This window comes from Cebus imitator, unplaced genomic scaffold, assembly GCF_001604975.1.
Source record: "Cebus imitator isolate Cc_AM_T3 unplaced genomic scaffold, Cebus_imitator-1.0 Scaffold906, whole genome shotgun sequence".
In the NCBI taxonomy this organism is placed as follows: Eukaryota; Metazoa; Chordata; class Mammalia; order Primates; family Cebidae; genus Cebus; species Cebus imitator.
This window is the reverse complement of record NW_016108221.1, coordinates 1-22492: the sequence shown is the minus strand read 5'-3', so window position 1 is coordinate 22492 and position 22492 is coordinate 1. Positions and strand designations below refer to the sequence as shown.

The window sequence follows — 22492 nt, the reverse complement described above, 5'->3', positions numbered from 1 at the left end:
GTGAGAACATGCGGTGTTTGATCCTCTGCTCTTCTGTCAGTTTGCTGAGAATGATGGTTTCCAGGTTCATCCATGTCCCTACAAAGGACACAAACTCAAGTAAATATAATATTGCATAACATATGTTGTATTTGGAAAAAGGTAATTTTCTTTTTTGCCTCTCTTTAAAATCTATTCACCCATCCATCCATATATCTTTTTTTTAATTCCTTCTCCCTTCACATCAATGATTGATGCTAAAAAAAAAAAAATCTCCCTTGGAATGTGCTACATGGCATTCAGCATAAAACCACTGACACTTTATTCATTCAGCAAACTTTTAGTGGAATTCTGCTCTGTACCAGGCCTGTGGACATAACTTCTAGCCTCAAATTGTTGTACTTTACGCCAGCAACATCTGTATCACCTGGAAACTTGTTAGAAATGCAAAATATTTGGCTCCAACCCAGACTTACTGAATCAGCATATGCATTTTAACTAAGTTACTATCTGATATATAATACATAATAAAGTTTGAGGAATGTTGCTCCAAAATGATACCTATATTACAATGTCATAGTGTTTTTCATAAAATTAAATAGTCTATTCTTCATTTGGTAGCTGAGGGATGCTGTCAAGATCTAAATCAGATCATATCACTCCTCTGCTGAGAACCTTCTAATGGCTCACCATTTCTCCCTGAATAAAAGCCAAAGTTATTATTACTTACAAGGGCCTGTATGATCAACCCATCCTTGCCTCTATGACTTTCACCTCCTGCTCCTTTCTGCCATGCTTTCTTCACTACTACAGCTATACTGGCCTCTTGCTTTTCCTTCAGCATTACTAATATGCTCCACCCTCAGAGCATTTGCACTGTTTTTTCCCTCTGCTTAAAGCATTCCCCTCCCACCCCACATTTACATGGCTCCTGTTCTTAGCTCCTTCAAGTCTTTGCTCAAATATCATCTTCTTGAGACTTCTCTAAGCATTCTATTTAATCTGGTAATGTTGCAATGCCTCTACCCCTTTCCTGCTTTATTTCTATCCTTTACACTTATCTATCTGACATATTATATATTTAACTGATATATTTTGTTTATTTTCTGTCTCCCCTTCTGGAATGCACTTTCCATGAAGAGCAGGGGTTTTCATCTGTTGATTTACTGATATATTCCCCCTAGCACAGTGCCTGATACTAGATGCTCGATAAATATTGCTTAAAGTCAAAAATAAATATAATTGCTCATATGTATGTACCGCTTTGATTGGCAAAGTACGTTCATATCATATGTCATTTGATCTTCAGAGGACAAAGGTTGTTATTGCTATTTCTGTTTTCTAGATCAGCAGACTGAGTTTCTAAGAAGCAAAATTATTTTCCCAGAGATCTCAGATATTAGCCCAGTGGAAGTCCTTAGAAGGCTCTCCCAACTCCCACACATCTTTACCTCTTCCTATGGGCCACAGGCTCAGGACAGCAGTGGAAGTTATTTCTCTTTCCAGAACGTAGGGAGTGATATGATCCTGCTTTAAGGACTTTTCCAATTCAGCCCACCCAATCAAACCTTTTGTTGACAACTTGCTGATTCCTTATTTTTCAACTATTATTGGTGATGAAGTTAAGTATTTAAATGGGAGCTATCTCTTTGTCTCACCCTATAATCACAGGCATCAAAGGGAGGTGGAAAAAGCTGTGTCTAGCTGGACCAGAAGACAGTAGTTTAGCCCAGGACTGTGTTTGGTTTAATGAAACCAAAAGCTGTGAGGAGGGAATGGTTCATCAGAAAGAATACTAGACTTAGAATTGGGAGTTCTGGTTTCAGGTCCCACCTTGGTCACTAACTGGCTGAGGAATCACAAACGAGTCGTTTCCACCCTAGGCCTTGTCCCCCATCTCTAAAATGTGTAGGTTTGGAGGGGCTCTTTAAGTTATGTCTGAATCTTACTTTTTCTCTAGTTCTGTAAGACGTAGATATGCGCTCACTAAAGAAAAATTGTGATAGTGAGCCAGGCTGCTTCTGCATTTTCTGCCTCTTCCTTCTTGGTACCCTTGGAAGCATGTCTTACTCAAGCATGAATGTGTTAACATTGCATAAACCACTCTTTCTGCTGTAGGTTATGGGAGAGCTCTAAACACTTGCTACTCTTATACTTCTTGAAGGGGAAATGGGGAAAATTATATTTAGTATAGAAAAAAGTCACACTATTTTTTAGAGAACATTTTTTTTCTCTCCTGGGTGCAGAAAGTACTTTACAAACTTTTTAAAAATCATAATGTATATTCTGAGATACATCTGTGGAACATGCAGGTTTGCTACATAGGTATGCATCTGCCACAGTGGTTTATTGCATCTATCCCCCCATCATCTACATTAGGTATTTCTCCTAATGCTATCCCTCCCCTAGCTCCCCACCCACCAACAGGCCCCGGTATGTGATGTTCCCCTCCCTGTGTCCATGTGTTCTCATTTTTCGACTCCCAATTATGAGTGAGAGCATGTGGTGTTTAGTTTTATGTTCTTGTGTTAGTTTGCTGAGAATGATGGTTTCTGGCTTCATCCATGTCCCTGCAAAGAACATGAACTTATCCTTTTTATGGCTGCATAGTATTCCATTTTGTTTATTTGCCACATTTTCTTTATCCAGTCTATCCTTGATGGGGATTTGGGTTGGTTACAAGTCTTTGCTATTGTGATCAGTGCCACAATAAACATGTGTGCATGTATCTTTATAATAGAATGATTTATAAGCCTTTGGGTATATACCCAGTAATGAGATTGCTGGGTCAAATGATATTTCTAGTTCTAGATCCTTGAGGAATCACCACACTGTCTTCCACAATGGTTGAACTAATTTACACTCCCACCAACTCTCTACCATCTGTTGTCTCCTGACATTTGATTGTCATGCTTCTTATGGGCAGGAGATGGTATCTCATTTTGGTTTTTGATTCGCATTTATCTAATGACCAGTGATGATGAGCTTTTTTTCATATGTTTGTGGGCTGCATAAATGTCTTCTTTTGTGAAGTGTCTGTTCATATCCTTTGCCCACTTTTTTATGGTGTTGTTTTTCTCTTGTAAATTTGTTTTAAGGCTTTTGTAGATTCTGGATATTAGACCTTTGTCAGATGGATAGATTGTAAAAATTTTCTCCCATTCTGTAGGTTGCCTGTGCACTCTGATGATAGTTTCTTTTGCTGTGTAAAAGTTTAATTAGATCCCATTTGTCAGTTTGGGCTTTTGTTGTCATTGCTTTTGGTGTTTTAGTCATGAACTCTTTGCCCATGCCTATGTCATGAATGGTATTGCCTAGGCTTTCTTCTAGGGATTTTTTTTTAAATTGTACTTTAAGTTCTGGGGTACATGTGCAGATTTTGTAGGATTGATGCATAGGTACACAGATGCCATGGTGGTTTGCTGTCTCCGTCCCTCCATCAACTACATCAGGCATTTCTCCCAATGTTATCCCTCCCCAACTTCCACATCCCCTGCTGTCCTTCCCCTAGTCCTCCACCCCCCAACAGACCCCAGTGTGTGACGTTCCCTTTCCTGTGCCCATGTGTTCTCATTGTTCAACACCTGCCTATGAGTGAGAACATGTGGTGTCTAGTTTTCTGTTCTTATCTCAGTTTGCTGAGAATAATGGTTTCCAGATTCATCCATGTCCCTACAAAGGACATGAACTCATCCATTTTTATGGATGCATTGTATTCCACGGTGTATATGTGTGACATTTTCTCTGTCTAGTCTATCATTGATGGGCATTTGGGTTGGTTCCAGGTCTTTGCTATTGTAAACAGTGCCGCAGTGAACGTACATGTGCATGTGTCTTTATAATAGAACTATTTATAATCCTTTGGCTACATACCCAGTAATGGGATTGCTGGATCAAATGGAATTTCTATTTCTAGATCCTTGAGGAATCGCCGCACTGTCTTCCACAATGATTGAACTAGTTTATACTCCCACCAACAGTGTAAAAGTGTTCCTATTTCTCCACACCCTCTCCAGCATCTGTTGTCTCCAGATTTTTTAATGATCACCATTCTAACCAGTGTGAGATGGTATCTCAATGTGGTTTTGATTTGCATTTCTCTAATGACCAGTGATGAGCATTTTTTCATGTTTGTTGGCCTCATAAATGTCTTCTTTGAAAAGTGTTTGTTCATATCTTTCACCCACTTTTAAATGGGATTGTTTGTTTTTTTTTTTTTTTAAATCTGCTTAAGTTCTTTGTAGATTTTGGATATTAGCCCTTTGTCGGATGAGTAGATTGTAAAAATTTTCTCCCATTCTGTTGGTTGCCGGTTCACTCTGATGATTGTTTCTTTTGCCATGCAGAAACGCTTAAGTTCAATTAGATCCCATTTGTCTATTTTGGCTTTTGTTGCCGTCGCATTTAGTGTTTTAGTCATGAAGTCCTTGCCTATGCCTATGTCCTGAATGGTTTTGCCTAGGGTTTCTTCTAGGGTCTTAATGGTGTTAGGTCTTATGTTTAAATATTTAATCCAACTGGAGTTAATTTTAGTTTAAGGTATAAGGAAGGGGTCCAGTTTCAGCTTTCTGCACATGGCTAGCCAGTTCTCCCAACACCATTTATTAAACAGGGAGTCCTTTCCCCATTGCTTGATTTTGTCAGGTTTGTCGAAGATCAGATGGTTGTAGATGTGTGGCGTTACTTCTGAGGCCTCTGTTCTGTTCCGTTGTTCTATATCTCTGTTTTGATACCAGTACCATGCTGTTTTGATTACTGTAGCCTTGTAGTATAGTTTGAAGTCAGGTAGCATGATGCCTCCAGCTTTGTTCTTTTTGCTTAGTATTTTCTTGGCTATGCGGGCTCTCTTTTGTTTCCATATGAAGTTTAAAGTGGTTTTTTCCAGTTCTGTGAAGGAGGTCAATGGTAGCTGGCTGGGGATAATGTTGAATCTATGAATTACTTTTGGCAGTATGGCCATTTTCATGATATTGATTCTTCCTAACCATGAGCATGGAATGTTTTTTCATCTGTTTGTGTCCTCTCTTATTTCGTTGAGCAGTGGTTTGTAGTTCTCCTTGAAGGGGTCCTTTACATCCTTTGTTAGTTGTATTCCTAGATATTTTATTCTCTTTGTAACAATTGTGAATGGGAGTTCACTCATGACTTGGCTCTCTGTTAATCTATTATTGGTGTATAGGAATGCTTGTGATTTTTGCACATTGATTTTGTATCCTGAGATTTTGCTGAAGTTGCTTATCATCTTAAGGAGATTTTGGGCTGAGATGATGGGGTCTTCTACATATACAATCATGTTGTCTTCAAATAGAGGCAATTTGACTTCCTCTTTTCCTAATTGAATACTCTTTATTTCTTTTTCTGGCCTGATTGCTCTGGCTAGAACTTTCAATACTATGTTGAATAGGAATGTTGAGAGAGGGCATCCTTATCTAGTGCCAGTTTTCAAAGGGAATGCTTCCAGCTTTTGCCCATTCAGTGTGATATTGGCTGTGGGTTTGTCATAAATAGCTTTTATTATCTTGAGATACGTTCCATCAATACCTAGTTTATTGAGGGTTTTAGCATAAAGTGCTGTTGAATTTTTTGGAAGGCCCTCTCTGCATCTGTTGAGATGATCATGTGGTTTTGGTTCTGTTTATGTGATGGATTACATTTATAGATTTGCATACATTGGACCACCCTTGCATCCCCAGGATGAAGCCTACTTAATTATGATGGATAAGCTTTTTGATATGCTGTTGCATTTGGTTTGCCAGTATTTTATTGAAAATTTTTGCATTGATGTTCATCATGGATATTGTCCTGAAGTTTTTTTTTGTTGTTGTTTTGTTTTTTTTGTTGTTTTTGTTTTGTTTTGTTTTGTTTTTTGTTATGTCTCTGCCATTTTTTGGTATCAGGATGATGTTGGTCTCATAAAGTGAGTTAGGGAGGATTCCCTTTTTTGCGTTGTTTGGGATAGTTTCAGAAGGAATGATAGCAGCTCCTCTTAGTACATCTGGCAGAATTCAACTGTAAACTCATCTGGACCTGGACATTTTTTATTTGGTAGGCTATTAATTCCTGCCTTAATCAGACCTTGTTATTGGTCTATTCAGGGATTCAACTTCTTCCTGGTTTAGTCTTGAGAGGGTATAAGTGTTCAGGAATTTATTCATTTCTTCCAAATTTACTGGTTTATGCACATAGAGTGTTTGTAGTAATCTCTGGTGGTAGTTTGTATTTCTGTGGAATTGGTGGTGATATCTCCTTTATCATTTTTTATTGCCTTTATTTGGTTCTTCTCTCTTTTCTTTTTTATTAGCCTGACTAGTGGTCTGTCTATTTTGTTGATCTTTTCAGTTAGCCAGCTCCTGGAATTACTGATTTTCTGAAGGGTTTTCTGTGTCTCTATCTCCTTCAGTTCTGCTCTGATCTTAGTTATTTCTTGTCTCTGCTAGCTTTTGAATTTTTTTGTTCTTGCTCCTCTAGCTCTTTGAATTTTGATGATGGAGTGTTGATTTTAGGTCTTTCCTCGCTTCTCATGTGGGCATTTATTGCTATAAATTTTCCTCTAGACGCTGCTTTAAATTGTCCCAGAGATTCTGGTGTGTTTTGGCTTCGTTCTCATTGATTTTGAAGAACATCTTTATTTCTGCCTTCATTTCATTGTTTATCCAGTCATCAGTCAGGAGCAAGTTGTTCAGTTTCATGTGGTTTTGTGGTTTTGGGTGAGTTTCTTAACCTGAGTTCTAATTTGATTGCCCCATAGTCTGAGAGACTGTTATGATTTCTGTTTTTTTGTTTGTTTGTTTTTGCATTTGCATTTGCTGAGAAGTAATTTACTTCCAATTATGTGGTCAGTTTTAGAGTAAGTGGGATGTGGCACTGAGAATGTATATTCTGTGGATTTGGAGTGGCGAGTTCTGTAGAGGTCTATGAGGTCTGCTTAGTCCAGGTCTGCGTTCAAGTCCTGGATATCCTTGTTAATTTTCTCTCTCGCTGATCTGTCTAATATTGACAGTGGAGTTTTAAAGTCTCCTACTGTTATTGTATGGGAGTCTAAGTCTCTTTGTAGGTCATTAAAAACGTGCTTTATGTATCTGGGTGCTCATGTATTAGGTGCATATACATTTGGGATAGTTAGCTCTTCTCGTTGCATTGATCCTTTTACCATTGTTTAATGCCCTTCTTTGTCTCTTTTGACCTTTGGTTGGTTTAAAGTCTATTATATTACAGACTATGATTGCAACCCCTGCTTTTTTTTTTCTCTTCGTTCGTTTGGTAAATCTGCTTCCATCCCTTTATTTTGTGTCTATGTGTGTCTCTGCATGTCAGATGGGTCTCCTGAATACAGCACACTGATGGGTATTGATTTTTTATCCAGTTTCCCAGTCTGTGTCTTTTGATTGAGGTGTTCAGGCCATTTACATTTAACCCTAATATTGTTATGTGTGAATTTGATCCTGCCATTTTGTTATTGGCTAGTTGTTTTGCCCATTAGTTGATTGAGTTTCTTCATAGAGTCTTTACCATTTGGTATGTTTTTGCATTGGCTGGTACTGGTTCTTCCTTTCCATGTTTATTGTTTCCTTCAAAAGCTCTTGTAAGGCAGGTCTGGTGGTGACTAAATCTCTCAGCAACTGCTTGTCCATGAAGGATTGTATTTCTCCTTCACTTATGAAGGTTAGTTTGGCTGGGTATGAAATTATGGGTTGAAAATTCTTTAAGGATGTTGAATATTGGCCCCCACTCTCTTCTAGCTTTTAGAGTTTCTGCCAAGAGATCTGCTGTGAGTCTGATGGTCTTGCCTTTGTGGGTGAGTCAACCTTTCTCTCTGGCTGCCCTTAGCATTTTTTCCTTCATTTCAACCCTGGTGAATCTGATGATTATGTGCCTTGGGGTTGCTCTTCTTGAGGAATATCTTTGTGGTGGTCTCTGTATTTCCTGGGTTTGAATGTTGGCCTGCCTTGCTAGATGGGGAAGCTCTCCTGGATAATATTCTAAAGAGTGTTTTCCAGCTTGGATTCATTCTCCCCATCACATTCAGATACACTGATCAAGTGTAGATTAGGTCTTTTCACATAATCCCATATTTCTTGGATGCTTTGTTCATTTCTTTTCACTTTTTTTCCTCTAATCTTGCCTTCTCATTTTATTTTATTGAGTTGATCTTCAATCTCTGATATCCTTTCTTCTACTTGATTGATTTGGCTATTGAAACTTGTGTATGCTTCACAAAGTTCTTGTGCTTTGTTTTTCAGCTCCATCAAGTCATTTTTGTTCTTCTCTTAGCTGGTTATTCTAGTTAAGATTTTGTCTAACTTTTTTCCAATGTTTTTAGTTTCACTGCATTGGGTTTGAACATGTTCCTTTAGCTCAGAGGAGTTTGTTGTTGCGCACATTCTGAAGCCTGCTTCTGTCAGTTCATCAAACTCATTGTCCATCCTGTTTTATTCCCTTGCTGGTGAGAAGTTTTGATCCCTTGGAGGAGGAGTGGTGTTCTGGTCTTTGATGATTTCATCATTTTTGTGCTGGTTTCTCCCCATCTTCATGGATTTATCTACCTTTGATCTTTGAAGTTGGTGATTTTGGATGTGTCTCTGAATATATGTCCTTTCTGTTGAAGTTGAAGCTATTTCTTTTTCCTTTTTTGGTTTTCCTTGTAACAGTCAGATCCTTCTGTTGTACAACTGCTGGAGGTACACTCTAGACCCTCCTTGCCTGGGATTCACCCATGGGGGTTGCAGAAAAGCAAATATTAATGCCTGGTCTTTCCTCTGGTAGCTTTGTCCCAGAAAGTTACCCAGCAGGGGACAGCCGGAGCTCTCCTGTATGAGGCTTCTTTTTTGTTATACGGGGGTCAGGGAGCCACTTGAGGAGGAACTCTGTCCCTTGTCTGCCTGCAGAGGCACTGCTGGGCTGTCATGAACTCAGTCCAGCTGCTGTGTAAGCTTCCGCTGGCTTTTGTTTACACAGTTTTAGACCCGCCTCAGCAATGGCAGACACCCTTTCCCCACACTAAGCTCAATCGTCCCAGGTCAAGCTCGAACTGATGTGCTGGCTGTGAAACTCTTAAGCAAGAAGACTTCAGTTTATCAGGGGGGACTCTCCCAGCCATATCACCTGTCTTCCTGGTTTCAGCTCCCCCTCTTTCTAGGGTGTGGGTAGCTCCGTCCCAGAGGTGCTCTAAGTGCTAGTCAAAACGTTCACCCTGATCTGTGTTGACAACCTACAGTGCCTGCGGGAGCTGCCACTCAGATCTGTGCTGGTAACTCATGGTGCTTTTCAGTCCAGTGGTGATCTCCTGGTTTGTGGGTTGCAGAGGGCACGGGAGAAGCACAGTATCTGAACCGGAGTGCCAGGGGCAGTGGGGAAGTCCCCAGTCCTCTGGACTGTTGCACTTCCTGGGTGAGGCAGCGCCTTGCCCTGCCACGGTTTGCCCTCATTGGGTTACACCCACTGTCCAACTGGTACCTTGGTTGAAAATGCAGAGATCACTCGCCTTCTGCATCTCTCTTGCTGGGAGCTGTGTTCCAGAGCTGTTCCTGTTCGGCCATCTTGACAGAACCTCTTCTAGGGTTTTTATGGTTTTAGGTCTTACATTTAAATCTTTAATCCATCTTGAGTTAATTTTTGTATAAGGTATAAGGAATAGATCCAGTTGTAGCTTTCTGAGTATTGCTAGCCAGTTTTGCCAACACCATTTATTAGATAGGGAATTCTTTCCCCATTGCTTGTTTTTGTCAGGATTTTCAAAGATTAGATGGTTGTAGATGTGTGGCGTTACTTCTGAGGCCTCTGTTCTGTTCCATTTATCTGTATCTCTGTTTTGGTACTAGTACCATGCTGTTTTGATTACAGTAGCCTTGTAGTATAGTTTGAAGTCAGGTAGCATGATGCCTCCAGCTTTGTTGTTTTTGCTTAGGATTGTCTTGGCTTTGTGGGCTCTTTTTTGGCTCCATATGAAATTTAAAGTAGTTTTTTCCAATTCTGTGAAGAAAGTCAATGGCAACTTGATGGGGATAGCATTGAATTTATAAATTACTTTGGCATTATGGCCATTTTCACAATATTGATTCTTCCTAGCTATGAGCATAGAATGTTTTCCATGTGTTTGTGTCCTCTCTTATTTCCTTGAGCAGTGGTTTGTAGTTCTCCTTGAAGAGTTCTTTCACATTCCTTGTGAGTTGTATTCCTAAGTATTTTATTCTCTTTGTAGCAATTATGAATGGGAGTTCACTCATGATTTGGCTCTCTGGTTTTCTGTTACTGGTGTATAGGAATGCTTGTGTTTTTTGCACATTAGTTTTGTATCCTGAAACTTTGCTGAAGTTGCTTATCAGCGTAAGGAGATTTTGGGCTGAGACGATGGGGTCTTCTAAATATACAATCATGTCATCAGCAAATAGAGACAATTTGACTTCCTCTTTTCCTAATTTAATACACTTTATTTCTTTCTCTTGCCTAATTGCCCTGGCTAGAACTTCCAACACTATGTTGAATAGGAGTGGTGAGAAAGGGCATCCTTGTCTTGTGCCGATTTTCAAAGGGAATGTTTCCAGCGTTTGCCCCTTCAGTATTATATTAGCTGTGGCTTGTCACATATAGTTCTTACTATTTTGAGATACGTTCCATCAATACCTAGTTTATTGAGAGTTTTTAGCATGAAGGCTGTTCAATTTAGTCGAAGGCCTTCTCTCCATCTATTCACACAATCATGTGGTTTTCATCTTTGGTTCTGGTTATGTACAAACTTTTAAGTCACAACACCTTTTTACAAATGAAGTAGGAAATAAGATGATTTTCCAGTGAAATTATTCAGTGAGGTCAGTAAGAGAAATACTCTTTTCAAATGAGTTATCTGCAGATTACATTCTTCTTTCTAAACCCAGACTGTGATATAAAATACCTTCGGTTTAGTTCTAGATCACCTTGACCAACAATTTGTGATATTGCTTCTTAACCTTATAACTCAAAGTACAATCAAGAAAAGTGAGGCAAGAGTCTGTTTTTTCTTGAGGAAGATAATCTCAGCCATCTGATACCTATGAAATAAATTCTATCTTTAGATGCTTCCAGAGAAGCTAGCCTAGCTTTCCTCACTCATCTGTATTAGTGGACATACCATTCACTATCAAGAAATTCTTCCTTAGGCATGCTGTAGCTTCAAGTCATTTCCATTTGGTATGTTTAAGCCTGAGGTTTTCAAACTTTTTAGACATTTGAGTTTTCCCTTTTACAAATTGCCTATCTCAATACTTCCCAATAGTCTTTACATCTTGGCACATAGAAAATGATAACACATTGTATAAAAGAGTATTGTGAGTCAGCTAGTCAGTCTAAAATGACAAGCCCAGGGGTTTCTACCTGCAGTAGGTCCTACCTGCTCATTCAATCTAGGCATTCTGTGCCTTGTTTCTCTTCTTTGCCCATTTTCGTGGAGTTTCTTATAGTTTTCTTGCTGATTTAAAAGAGTTACTTGTATATTCTAGATATTAACTCCTTGTCACTTTTCCATGTTGCAGTTATCTTCTTTCTTCTCTTGTTTTTAAATAGCTTTCTATTTCATTTGAAGAATGGGTTTCCTATCCCAAAGAAGGGAAGAAGGAAATAAAAGAAAACCACCAATTTGAACATTCTGCTTCTGATTTACCTTTGATTATCACCAGCATGGGAAGAACTAATTATTTAGCATTTAGTCAACAAATAACTGAGCAGCAACTATATGCCAGATACTCTGTTAAACTTTGAGGATGTGGCACTGAATAATAACCATGGTCATTGTCTCCTAATTTTCTTTAAAAAATCTTCAAGATGTTTGTCAGGTCTCCCTTTAGGCCTCAGGTTCCAGGCAAAAATTAGATGTATGAAATCACTAGAATGTCAGAGCTGAAAGGATCCATGGAAATCTTTTTTGATATTTTCATTTTAGAGACAGAGACACTGAGGTCTAAACTTTTTGTGAGGGCCCTTCCCTAAAGAATTTCCTAAACCCTGGGTGATCCAGAGGCTCTTTGGTTCACCCTATTTCCTGGTAGTTTCTAAGATCTTTTCTGGAGATCTTGGGTATTGTTTATATCCCAAATCAATGCATTACTTCTAGATCTTTGCACTAGGTCTTAACTTGTAGATCAGCCCTGGTGGGTTTAAGAACAAAGTGAAATAGATGGGCAGCTTTCCTTGTTGTTACCATAACAATGCCAGGGCTAATTTGTGCCAATTGTGACTGATTTGATAATACCCACATTTAGCTACTCTTTGGCCTACCTTCCCACCCATGCCCACTTTACTCCTAGGAGACAGAGGTGAGGCTCTGGGAAACTGCCTCCCTTGAGCTATAGTACCCTGTTTCCTGTTACCATTGAGATGGAGTCAAAGAGTATTCAAAGCATACCTGCTAGTAAGAGCCACAGACCCCTTCTGTTCCCCCTGCCCTGTGAACAGGTCTTATCTAGGATAAAATAAGGGCCCTGAGTCTTATCTAGGATAAATACATCTTATTTCTTCCATCATTCTTCATGATGTTGCTGTTCAGGCCCGTCTCTACCCTGCTCACTCTCTTCTGGTTGTGTGCTATTCTCTTGGTGTTCCTCTGAAAAGAGGGTGAACTCAGAATCTAATTCTGCTTTCCTGCAGTGGTATGACTACCTTCCAATTACCTCTCCCATTTTTGCCTCTCAATATATTTCTTCTTTTTTCTGACAGAAGATGGTATTAGGTTTTTTGGCAATCGCATTTTCACTGCCAACTCATCTTAAGCTTACATACCTTCAAAAATGACTGAATAAGAGGAGTCAAGTATTGATTGACCGCCTAATCCTACCCTCTGTTCATCACTGATGTGGAAAATTTGATAGCTGTCAGGCCAGCCAAAAAAAAGGAATACAAAAGCAAGACTCCAGAGAACTGGTCCTTTCTCCTGGCTTTTATTTTTCCAGAAGCTTGTGTGGTATAGAGGTTGAGGGTGACATTTGGGGGTTATCCAACTACTCCCATATTCTTATCACTTATGTTTTTGATAAGGGCAGTTTACATCTATTATTTGTATTATTAGCAAGTGAGTATCTTAGACATTAGGGCTGCAGGAGATCTTGAGAAGACATTGGGTCTTCACTCCTCTTTCCTTGATAATATTTCATTCCTGGCAGACTTCTTATAGCTGTATTTTCGTTTCTTTACACTCTCTGGCAAAGACTTTTATCCCATTTTAATCATGAAGACAATTAAAAAACAGCATTAGGGGAAGTTTAAAAATAGGAACAAAATCAGCCAGAATCTATCAACTGTAACAGAATTATTTGCACTTTTGCATAATCCCTTCAAATCTGTCCATATGTATATATATTTACAGAGTTATAATCACACTATTATACCATTTCATGTTCTGCTTTTTAACATTGTATCATAAACACTTTTCCATGTTTTTACACAGTCTTCCTAATTATCATTTTAATTGCTATGTGCTATTTCATCAACCTAAATGTACCGTTATATACTTATAATCTAACATTAGCTTTAAAAAGAAGAGTTGATAAAACATTCTAGGGTTCTACCATCTCGTGAGCATTCTCCCTAATAAATCCCCTGCCACAGCATACATAATATAATAGAAAGAAAATGACGTCCTTAAGAGTGGCAGTAAGTAACATATTTAGGGAATTAGGAAGTTGGACTTAAATCTCTATTCATTCTCTTTTCCTGAGACCACGCTCTTATTTTTTTCTGTTATATTTTATGCTGATGTTGACCTCTAGAATCCTTGTTGAATTTTGGGGATTTTATGGTGTTTTGTTTCTTCCCTGAGACTTTTCAAATGGGAGTAGTGGACACAACTATTAAATATTTTCTGAACTGGATTATCAGGAGATAAATGAGCTATGTAGGCTGGCCTCTTCTTTCTCCCGTTGTGGTCACTCATCAGTACCTATTGCTTAGCCAGAAGTAACATATTGAATGTGCCACTGTTACTATTTTTCCCCCAGCTGTGCTCCTCAGCCTGTCTTAGGGAAAAAAAAAAGTGTGAGAAGGGGTAAGGAAGCCTCTGCTCCCATTTAATGTTGAGATGACATGCTCGCTGCTCTGTCTGCTCTATTGTAGCTAAGACTTCCAAAGATAGTAGAGTGAAAGAGAGACAGACAGACAGACAGACACACAGGCACAAACCACCCCAGACATACTAGGCTCTGGGAATTACATATAAGGCAGGGAAGGGCCTACAGGTATTTATTGCCATTCTTTCTGGTAGTCAATGTAATGCTTTCTAGAGAGACAGACTTTGGGGAGCTACCTCTGTAAAGGTAGTGGAGCCAAAAGGGTGCCCTGAGAATAGAGAGCATATTCTTCCTGGTCAAAAATTGCATATGAAAGAATGCAGGAAAATTTCAACATGTCAGTCATTGAGGGCACAAATTGTCAGTTAAACAGATGTCAACACAGGCGTAGACTATTAATTCGCCAACTGTGTAAGGGTACACATAAATTAATGGCTAAATTGGAGAGTGAGAACAGATAAGGGAAGTGATATTGTTGTAGGGGATCATTAAAAGGCATTGAAGCCAGGGATGAGCATCTTCTTGGAGTGTTCCCAGATGACCTCATTGGTAGCTGTGTTAAGGGAGACAAACTGAGGATAGGGACAGGACTATAGGTGGCAAATCAGTCACTGTAAAACTTTTCCTTAGGGGCTCAACACTTAAAAAAGTGTGAAGATAATTTCACTTAGCTTTTAGATGAAAGCAAACTACCATAATTTATCCTCACCAAGAACATTTTTATGTGCTACTGATTTCTAATGAGGGTAGTAACTATCAAGTGAAAATCCATGATAGTAGGTTCAAAATGGAAGATGCAGTTTAGACTGGGGCTGTCTTTGTCCTGACTTACAGTATGCCATGAGTCTGGTTTATGTTACCCCAGTGCTTTCTTACTAGACCAAAAATCTTTCATCCTTTTTTCTCTTTCATTAGTGGCTGTCTTTATTAATGTGTCCATTTATTTACAAATGTCTACTAAAACCTGCTCTGTTAGAAATATCACGCCCAGGCACACATAGGCTTGTTGACTGAGCTCATCTAAATGGTCACTCCTGGCCAGCTACTGTACCTTAGATAGTTGAGACATTTGCTTTGAGAAATGATTTAGCAGATATTTGCATAATGTGAATAGTATAAATGCATTTTCTTAAAGTACTGTATGTGAAACGTGAATGTCTAAGAAAAGATCGTATGTATGTTTTGATGTACACAACAGAGAAAGTCTAAAATGATAAACAACAATTATTCCTAGTTATTTCCTGACATTAAAGTTCATGAGGAAATTCTTTTTTAAAAAAAGAAATGGTTTGGTTTTGTCAATTACTGTTTCCTTATGGGTTGTTTTCCTGTTCTGGCCTCGGTTCCCAAATTTTTGTCAGTGTTATTAAGACCTTTGGGTTGGTCCTATAAGGAATAGGACCTTAGAGATATAAATGGATCCAGCTAAACCGGTAGCTAATAAGACATGTGAAAATGTGCTCAACCAGCTTCTTGGAAAGGGATATTTGACTTTTGGGGTCTTCTTCATAGAGGATGGAGGGAAAAGCGCTGTACTCTGGAGTCTTTGCACTCTTAAGACCTTTGCTGGCAATCCAGCCTTCCTAATTACTCACTGGGGGAATGACTTCCTTCTGTAAACCTCAGTTTCCTCATATGAAAAATGGAAATAATTATTCCATGACTACTTCATGGAACCAGAATGAGGCTCCTAAGTGCTTAGGAAGTGTAAAGCCCTCTGTAAGTCAGGAACCTCCTCAGCCTAGGCTTTTCCTTTGTCTTCAGGGCTATCTGAAGCAGTGCCGGAAAAGAAGGGACATGTTCAGCGATGAGCAACTGAAGATAATCTTTGGGAACATTGAAGATATCTACAGATTTCAGATGGGCTTTGTGAGAGACCTGGAGAAACAGTATAATAATGATGACCCCCACCTCAGCGAGATAGGACCCTGCTTCCTAGAGCATGTAAGTACCTTATCCATATAGGGAGGATTTTAAGAGGCGTTAGGAAACAAGGAAGGACCATTTGAGCTGTCTGGTTCTTTTCAGCTACTTTGTCCAGTGGGGGATGGGTTCCTCTCTGGCCCTTATTTTGACCCCGGTCTCTAGCCAGGATATAATGACTTAGAAAAGTGCTGCAATTTGCCCTAAGAGTCTCCTTCTTTACCATTATCCTCCCCTCTCCCTTTCCTTCTTGACAGTTAGTAGGATTTTTCTTCAGCTTCCCTCTTCTGTTTCTGTTAAGTTTCCATGAGACTCAGTATTTTGGAACTCAAGATATTCATTGCACAGGGAATCCAGGAAACTGAGAAATAAGACCATGGTTAGCAAGAAAGTAGGTCCCTGCAGGGCATTTATGGGAAGGACACTAGAGTAGGAGAAGTGACAAATATAAGCAAAGAACACATGGACTTAGAGGAAGGGTCTCTGGGAAACAGGACAGTGAGGATTTGAGTCCTGTATCTGTAATGTCTGTCTGGGTTACTTTGGACGAGTCCCTCAAGGGCTTTGGTTTGTTCATCTGGAATGTGAGGTTACACTGTATGATCTCTCGGGTTGTCTGACATCATCTGAGCCTCATTCATAGGCAACCTAGTTGTTTTGACTACACTTTCCCCTTTTAATAAAGTATTTCTATTTAAATATTTGATATGTGCACATAATATAAAATTCAAATGACACACAAAAGCATGCAGCTAAAAGTAAGTCTTTTTGGAAATTTTCCTGCTTTGCTTATGAGACTTTGTGTTGAGATGGGTTCCCTAAGATCACTCTTATGTTCAGTGATTTGGACTCATAATATTGTTATATTGAATATGGTTTAGGACTCAGAATATGGTTATACTCATAGCTATGATTTATATAGCAAAATGATTCAAAGTAAAATCGGCAAATGGAAAAGGCACATGGGGCAAAGTACAGAGGAAACCAGGCACAAGATTTCAGGAGTCTGTGGAGTCACACAGGATGTACATAAATCCCCTAGGAATGAGTTGTGACAACACATGTAAAATGTTGTCTGCCAAGAAAACTCATTAGAGACTCAGTGTCCAAGGTTCTTGTTGTGGGCTTATCATGTAGACACCCTCTGCCTAGTGTATACTAAAATTACAGATTCCCAGAAGGAAAGCAGGTGTTTGGCATAAGCCACATTGTACAGGCAGTCTGGACACAGTGAGCCACTCTTATCAGGTAATGATGGGAAACCCTCTTGAGAACCAAATTTGAAGATGCCAGTCAAGGGGAAATATTTCCAGCAGGTATTTCTAAGAATAGCAGTTTCAGGCCTGATATGATCATTCTTTTCTGCATGGTGTGTACACTCATTCAGCCCTTCTAGAAAGCACCTGAGTAGTATTTATAAATGTTAAGCATATGCATGACCTGCTGGTTCCATTCCTGAATGTATATCCTAGAGAAACTCTTACAGAAGTCCACAAGGGATCACATACAAGGCTGTTGGTGATTGCATGGCAGTGTCATATATGATGGAGTACAGTTAGAAGCAACCTAGGAATTTGTCATCAGAGACATAGTAAGTGGATGGGGGTTACTTATTGTGAGGTATTATGTAGCAAGAAACAGAAGACTAGATGTATGTACCTTACAGCAACATATATCAGAAACATAAGTGGGGAAAGTAGAATATAGAATAGTGGTTCTCAACTGGGGGCCGTCCGTACATTGTGGGATGTTTAACAGCATTCCTGGTCTCTAGCCACTAGATGTCTGTAGCAATACCCTGCTACCCAGTTGTGACAACCAAAAATGTCTCCAGACATTGACCAGTGTCCCCTGGGGGACATAAAAGAATCACTGATGTTTAGAAATGATCAGATACTTTTACCTTTAATCCATTAATGAAGTGAATTTGGATTGAATGATTTTCATATGTTAAATGAACATTGTATTACTGAGATAGACCCCACCTAATCACAGTGTGTTATCTCTTTTAATATTTTTTCTTAAAAATAGATTGTTTACCTTTTTATTAATTCTAGAATTTCATTTTTATCAGCGTTACTTAGATATAATTTACATACAGTAAGATTAATTGATTTTAAGTGATTTTAAGTGTATGCTTTAAGGAATTTTAACAAATGTAGATAGTTGTATAACTACCATAATAATCAAAATATAGGACATTTCTATAACTTCATAAAGTTCTCTTATCCTAGCATTGCAAACAATCTGTGCCCCTACTCCTGGCCACTGGCAAACACTGATCTCCTTTTTATTTGAAATTTTCCTTTTTTTTAGAATGTCATATACATGCAACCACACAGTATATAATCTTTTGCGTTTAGCTTCTTTTATTTAACATAATGCCTTTGATATCCATCCATGTTTTTGCATATATCATTCGTTTATTCTTTTTATTGCTTAGTGGATATACCACCTATTCACCAATTAATAGATATCTGGGTTGTTTCCAGTTTTGAACTCTAATGAACATTCTAGTACAAGACTTTTTTGAGAATAAATTAGGATTGGGGTTGCTAGGTTGTATGGTAGATATTTTAACTTATTAGATAATGCCAAACTGTTTTCCAAAGTTTCTGTACCATTTTTCATTTTCACTACAAATACATAAGAGTTCCAATTACTGCACATGGTTGTCAGCACTTGATATTATCATTATTATTGTTTTTTTTAATTGAGATTGAATCTCGCTCTGTCACCCAGGCTGGAGCACAGTGGTGCTATCTTGGCTTGGGGCAACGTCCGCCTCCTGGGTTCAAGAAATTCTCCTGCCTCATTATCCCAAGTAGCTGGGATTACAGGTGTGCACCATTACATCTGGATAGTTTTTGTCTTTTTAGTAGAGATGGGATTTCACCATGTTGATCAGGCTGGTCTCAAACTCCAGACCTCAAGTGATCTGCCTGCTTTGGCCTCCCTAAGTGCTGACTGGGATTACAGGCATGAGCCATTGTGCCTGACCAATCACTATTTTTTTTTTTTATTTTAGCCATCCTAACATGTAAGTGTGTAGTGGTATGTCATTGTAATTTTAATTTGCATTTCCAATGGATAGTGATGTTGAGCATTATTTTCAGGTGTTTATTTGTCATCTATATAAAAACTTTGGTGAAATGTCTGTTCATGTATTTTTCCCATTTTAAGTGTATTGTTTTCTTATTGTTTAGTTTTGAGAGTTCTTTTTTATTAAAAATTAATACAAAATAATTTTACCTATTTATGGGGTACATGTGGTATTTTGGTACATGAATACAATGTGTAATGATTAGATCAGAGTAATTGGGATAGCCATCATCTCAAACATTTATCATTTATTTGTGTTGGGAGCATTCCAAATCTTTTAGCTATTTTGAAACATACAATTAATTATTGTTAACTATAATTATTTTTATAATTATTATAACTAATTTGAAATATACAATTAATTATTATTAACTGCTGTGATATCAAACACCAGAACTTATTTCTTCTACACATTAACCAACCCCTCTTCATCCTTCTCTCCCCACAACCTTCCTAACTTCTGGTAACTACTACTATACTCTCCACCTCCATAAGATCAACTTTTATAACCCCTACTCACATATGAGTGAAAACATGTGATATTTGTCTTTCTGTACCTGGCTTATTTCAATTGACATATTGTCTTCCAGTTCCATCCATGTTGCTGCAAATGACAGGATTTCCTTTTTATAGCTAAATAATATTCCACTGTGTAAATACAGCACATGTTCGTTATCCATTCATCCATCAGTGGGCAAATATTTAGGTTCATTCCTTATCTTGACTATTGTGAATAGGGCTCTGATAAACATAGGAATGTAAATATCTCTTCTGATATATTGATTTTTCTTATTTTGAATATATATAATACCCAGCAGTGGGACTGGTGGATCATATGGTACTTCTATGTTTAGTTTTCCATACTGTTTTTCATAATGGCTGTACTAATTTATATTCCCACCAGCAGCGTATGAGAGTTCTCTGTCCTCTGCATCTTCTTTAGCATTTATTTTTTGTATTTTTGATAATAACCATTCTAACTGGGGTAACATATGTTCTTGTGACTTTGATTTTCATTTCCCTGGTGATTAATGATTTTGGGCATGTTTCATATACCCATTGGCCATGTGTATGTCTTCTTTTAAGAAATGTCTGTTCAGAGCATTTGCCTACTTTTAAATCAGATTATTTGTGTTTTTTTGTTATTGAGTTGTTTGAGTCACTTATATATTTTGGCTATTAATTTTTTGTCAGATGGACAGTTGGCAAATATTTTCTCTCATTCTGTTTGTTGTTACTTTACTCTGTTGACTGCTTCCTTTGCTATACAGAAGATTTTTAGCTTGATATAATCCCATTTGGGTATTTCTGCATTTGTTATCTGTGCTTTTGAGGTATTACTCAATAGAGTCTTTGCCCATATAAATTACCTGAGGCACTTTTCCAATGTTTTATTCTAGTAGTTTTATAGTTTCAAGTCTTACATTTAAGTCATTTATCCATTTTGATTTTATTTTTTTCATATGGTGAGAGATAGGGGTCTAATTTTATTCTTTTGCATATGGACATCCAGTTTATACAAGAAAATAAATTGAAGAGGCTGTCCTTTCTTCTCTATATGTTCTTGGTGTCTTTATTGAAAATGAATTGACTGTAAATGCATGGATATATTTTGGGATTCTCTATTCTGTTCAATTGGTCTATATGTCAGTTTTTATTCCAGTACCATGCTGTTTTGGTTACTATAGCTTTGTAGTATATTTTGAAGTTAGGTAGTGTGGTGGCTCCAGCTTTGTTCTTTTTGCTCAGGATTGCTTTGGCTATTTTGGGTCTTTTGTGGGTCCATATGAACCTTAGGATTTTTTTTTCCCATTTCTGTGGTGAATGTCATTGGTGTTTTGGTAGAGATTGCATTTAATCTGTAGATTGCCTTAGGTAGTATATTTTAGCAATATTAATTCAATAATATTAATTTAATATTAATTAGTTGCATTTAATCTGTAGATTGTTTTAGGCAGTACATTTTAACAATATTAATTCTTCCCATCCATCAATATGGGATATATTTCCCTTTTTGTGGGTAGTTATCAGTCTCTTTCAGCAGTGCTTTTTAGTTTTTATTCTAGATATCTTTCACTTCTGTGGTTAAATTTATTCTTTTTTTGTAGTTATTTTTCAATGGGATTTCTTTTTTGGTTTCTTTTTCAGATTGTTCACTATTGACAAACAGAAATGCAACTGCTTTTTGTATCTTGATTTTGTATCCTGCAACTTTACTGAATTTGTTGATTGTTTCCTGCATTTCATGTGTGTGTGTAGTCTTTAGGTTTTTTTAAATATAAGATTATATTATGTACTAACAAGGATAATTTGATTTCTTTCCTTTTTAATATGAATGCCCTTTATTTCATTCTCTTGCCTAAATTTCTCTGGCTAGGACATGCAGTACTAAGCTGAACATAAATGGTAAAAGTGGACATTCTTGTCTTGGTCTAGATCTTGAAGGAAAGGCTTTCAATTTTTTTCCTGTTCAGTATGATGTTAGCCGTGGGTTTGTGATATATGGTTTTTATTATTTTGATGTATATTCCTCTGTACTCAGTTTATCATCTTTTTAACATGGAGGAATTCTGAATTTTATGAAATGGTTTTTCAGAATCTATTGAAGTGATCATATGGGTTTTGTCCTTGGTTCTGTTACTATAATGTATCACAATTATTGATTTGTATATGTTGATCCAACTTTGTGTCCCTGGGATGAGACCCACTTGGTCATGGTGGATGATCTTTTTAACATGTTGTTTAATTCAATTTGCTAGTATTTTGTTGAGGATTTTTGCATCTATGTTCATCAGTAATATTAGCTGGTAGTTTTCTTTTTTTGATTTTTTTATTATTATTATTATCCTGGTTTGGGGACCAGGATAATGCTGGCCTCATAGAATAAGTTTGAAATATTCTTCCTCTTCACTTTTTTTGAAATAACTTTCATAGAATTGGTATCAGTTCTTTTTTAAATGTTGGATGGAATTCAGCAGTGAAATCATAAGGTCCTTGGCTTTTCTTTAATGAGATACTTTTTATTACAGCTTTGATCTTGTTATTTGTTATTGGTTTGTACAGGTTTCCTGTTTATTCATGGTTCAATCTTGGTACCTATTCAATATTGGTTGTATATATTCAGGAATTTATCCATTTCCAATTTGTTTGCATGTAGTTGTTCATATTCTTGCTAATGATCCTTTGTATTTTTGTGATATCAGTTATATTTTCCCTTTTTACCTCTGATTTTATTTATTTGGGTATTCTTTCTTTTTTTCTTAGTCTACCTAACAGTTTGTTGATTGTGTGTCTTTTTAAATAAAAAAAACAACTTTTTTTTTCCCATTTATTTATTTTATTGTATTTTAGGTTTTGGGGTACATGTGAAGAACATGCAAAATTGTTGCATAGGAACACACATGGCAGTGTGATTTGCTGCCTTCCTCCCCATCACCTACATCTGGCATTTCTCCCCC

The 22492-nt window shown here is 37.6% G+C and overlaps 1 protein-coding gene across 1 annotated transcript in view; it reads left to right on the top strand.

The window, feature by feature from the left end:
• Window positions 1-15974, top strand: part of LOC108298177 (rho guanine nucleotide exchange factor 9) — a 103628-nt gene extending 87654 nt beyond the window's left edge. Inside the window, exon 4 of the mRNA XM_017520916.2 lies at window positions 15774-15974. Coding sequence (XP_017376405.1) covers window positions 15774-15974 — 201 coding nt within the window. The remainder of the gene's footprint in view (window positions 1-15773) is intronic.
• Window positions 15975-22492: the final 6518 nt, after the last annotated feature.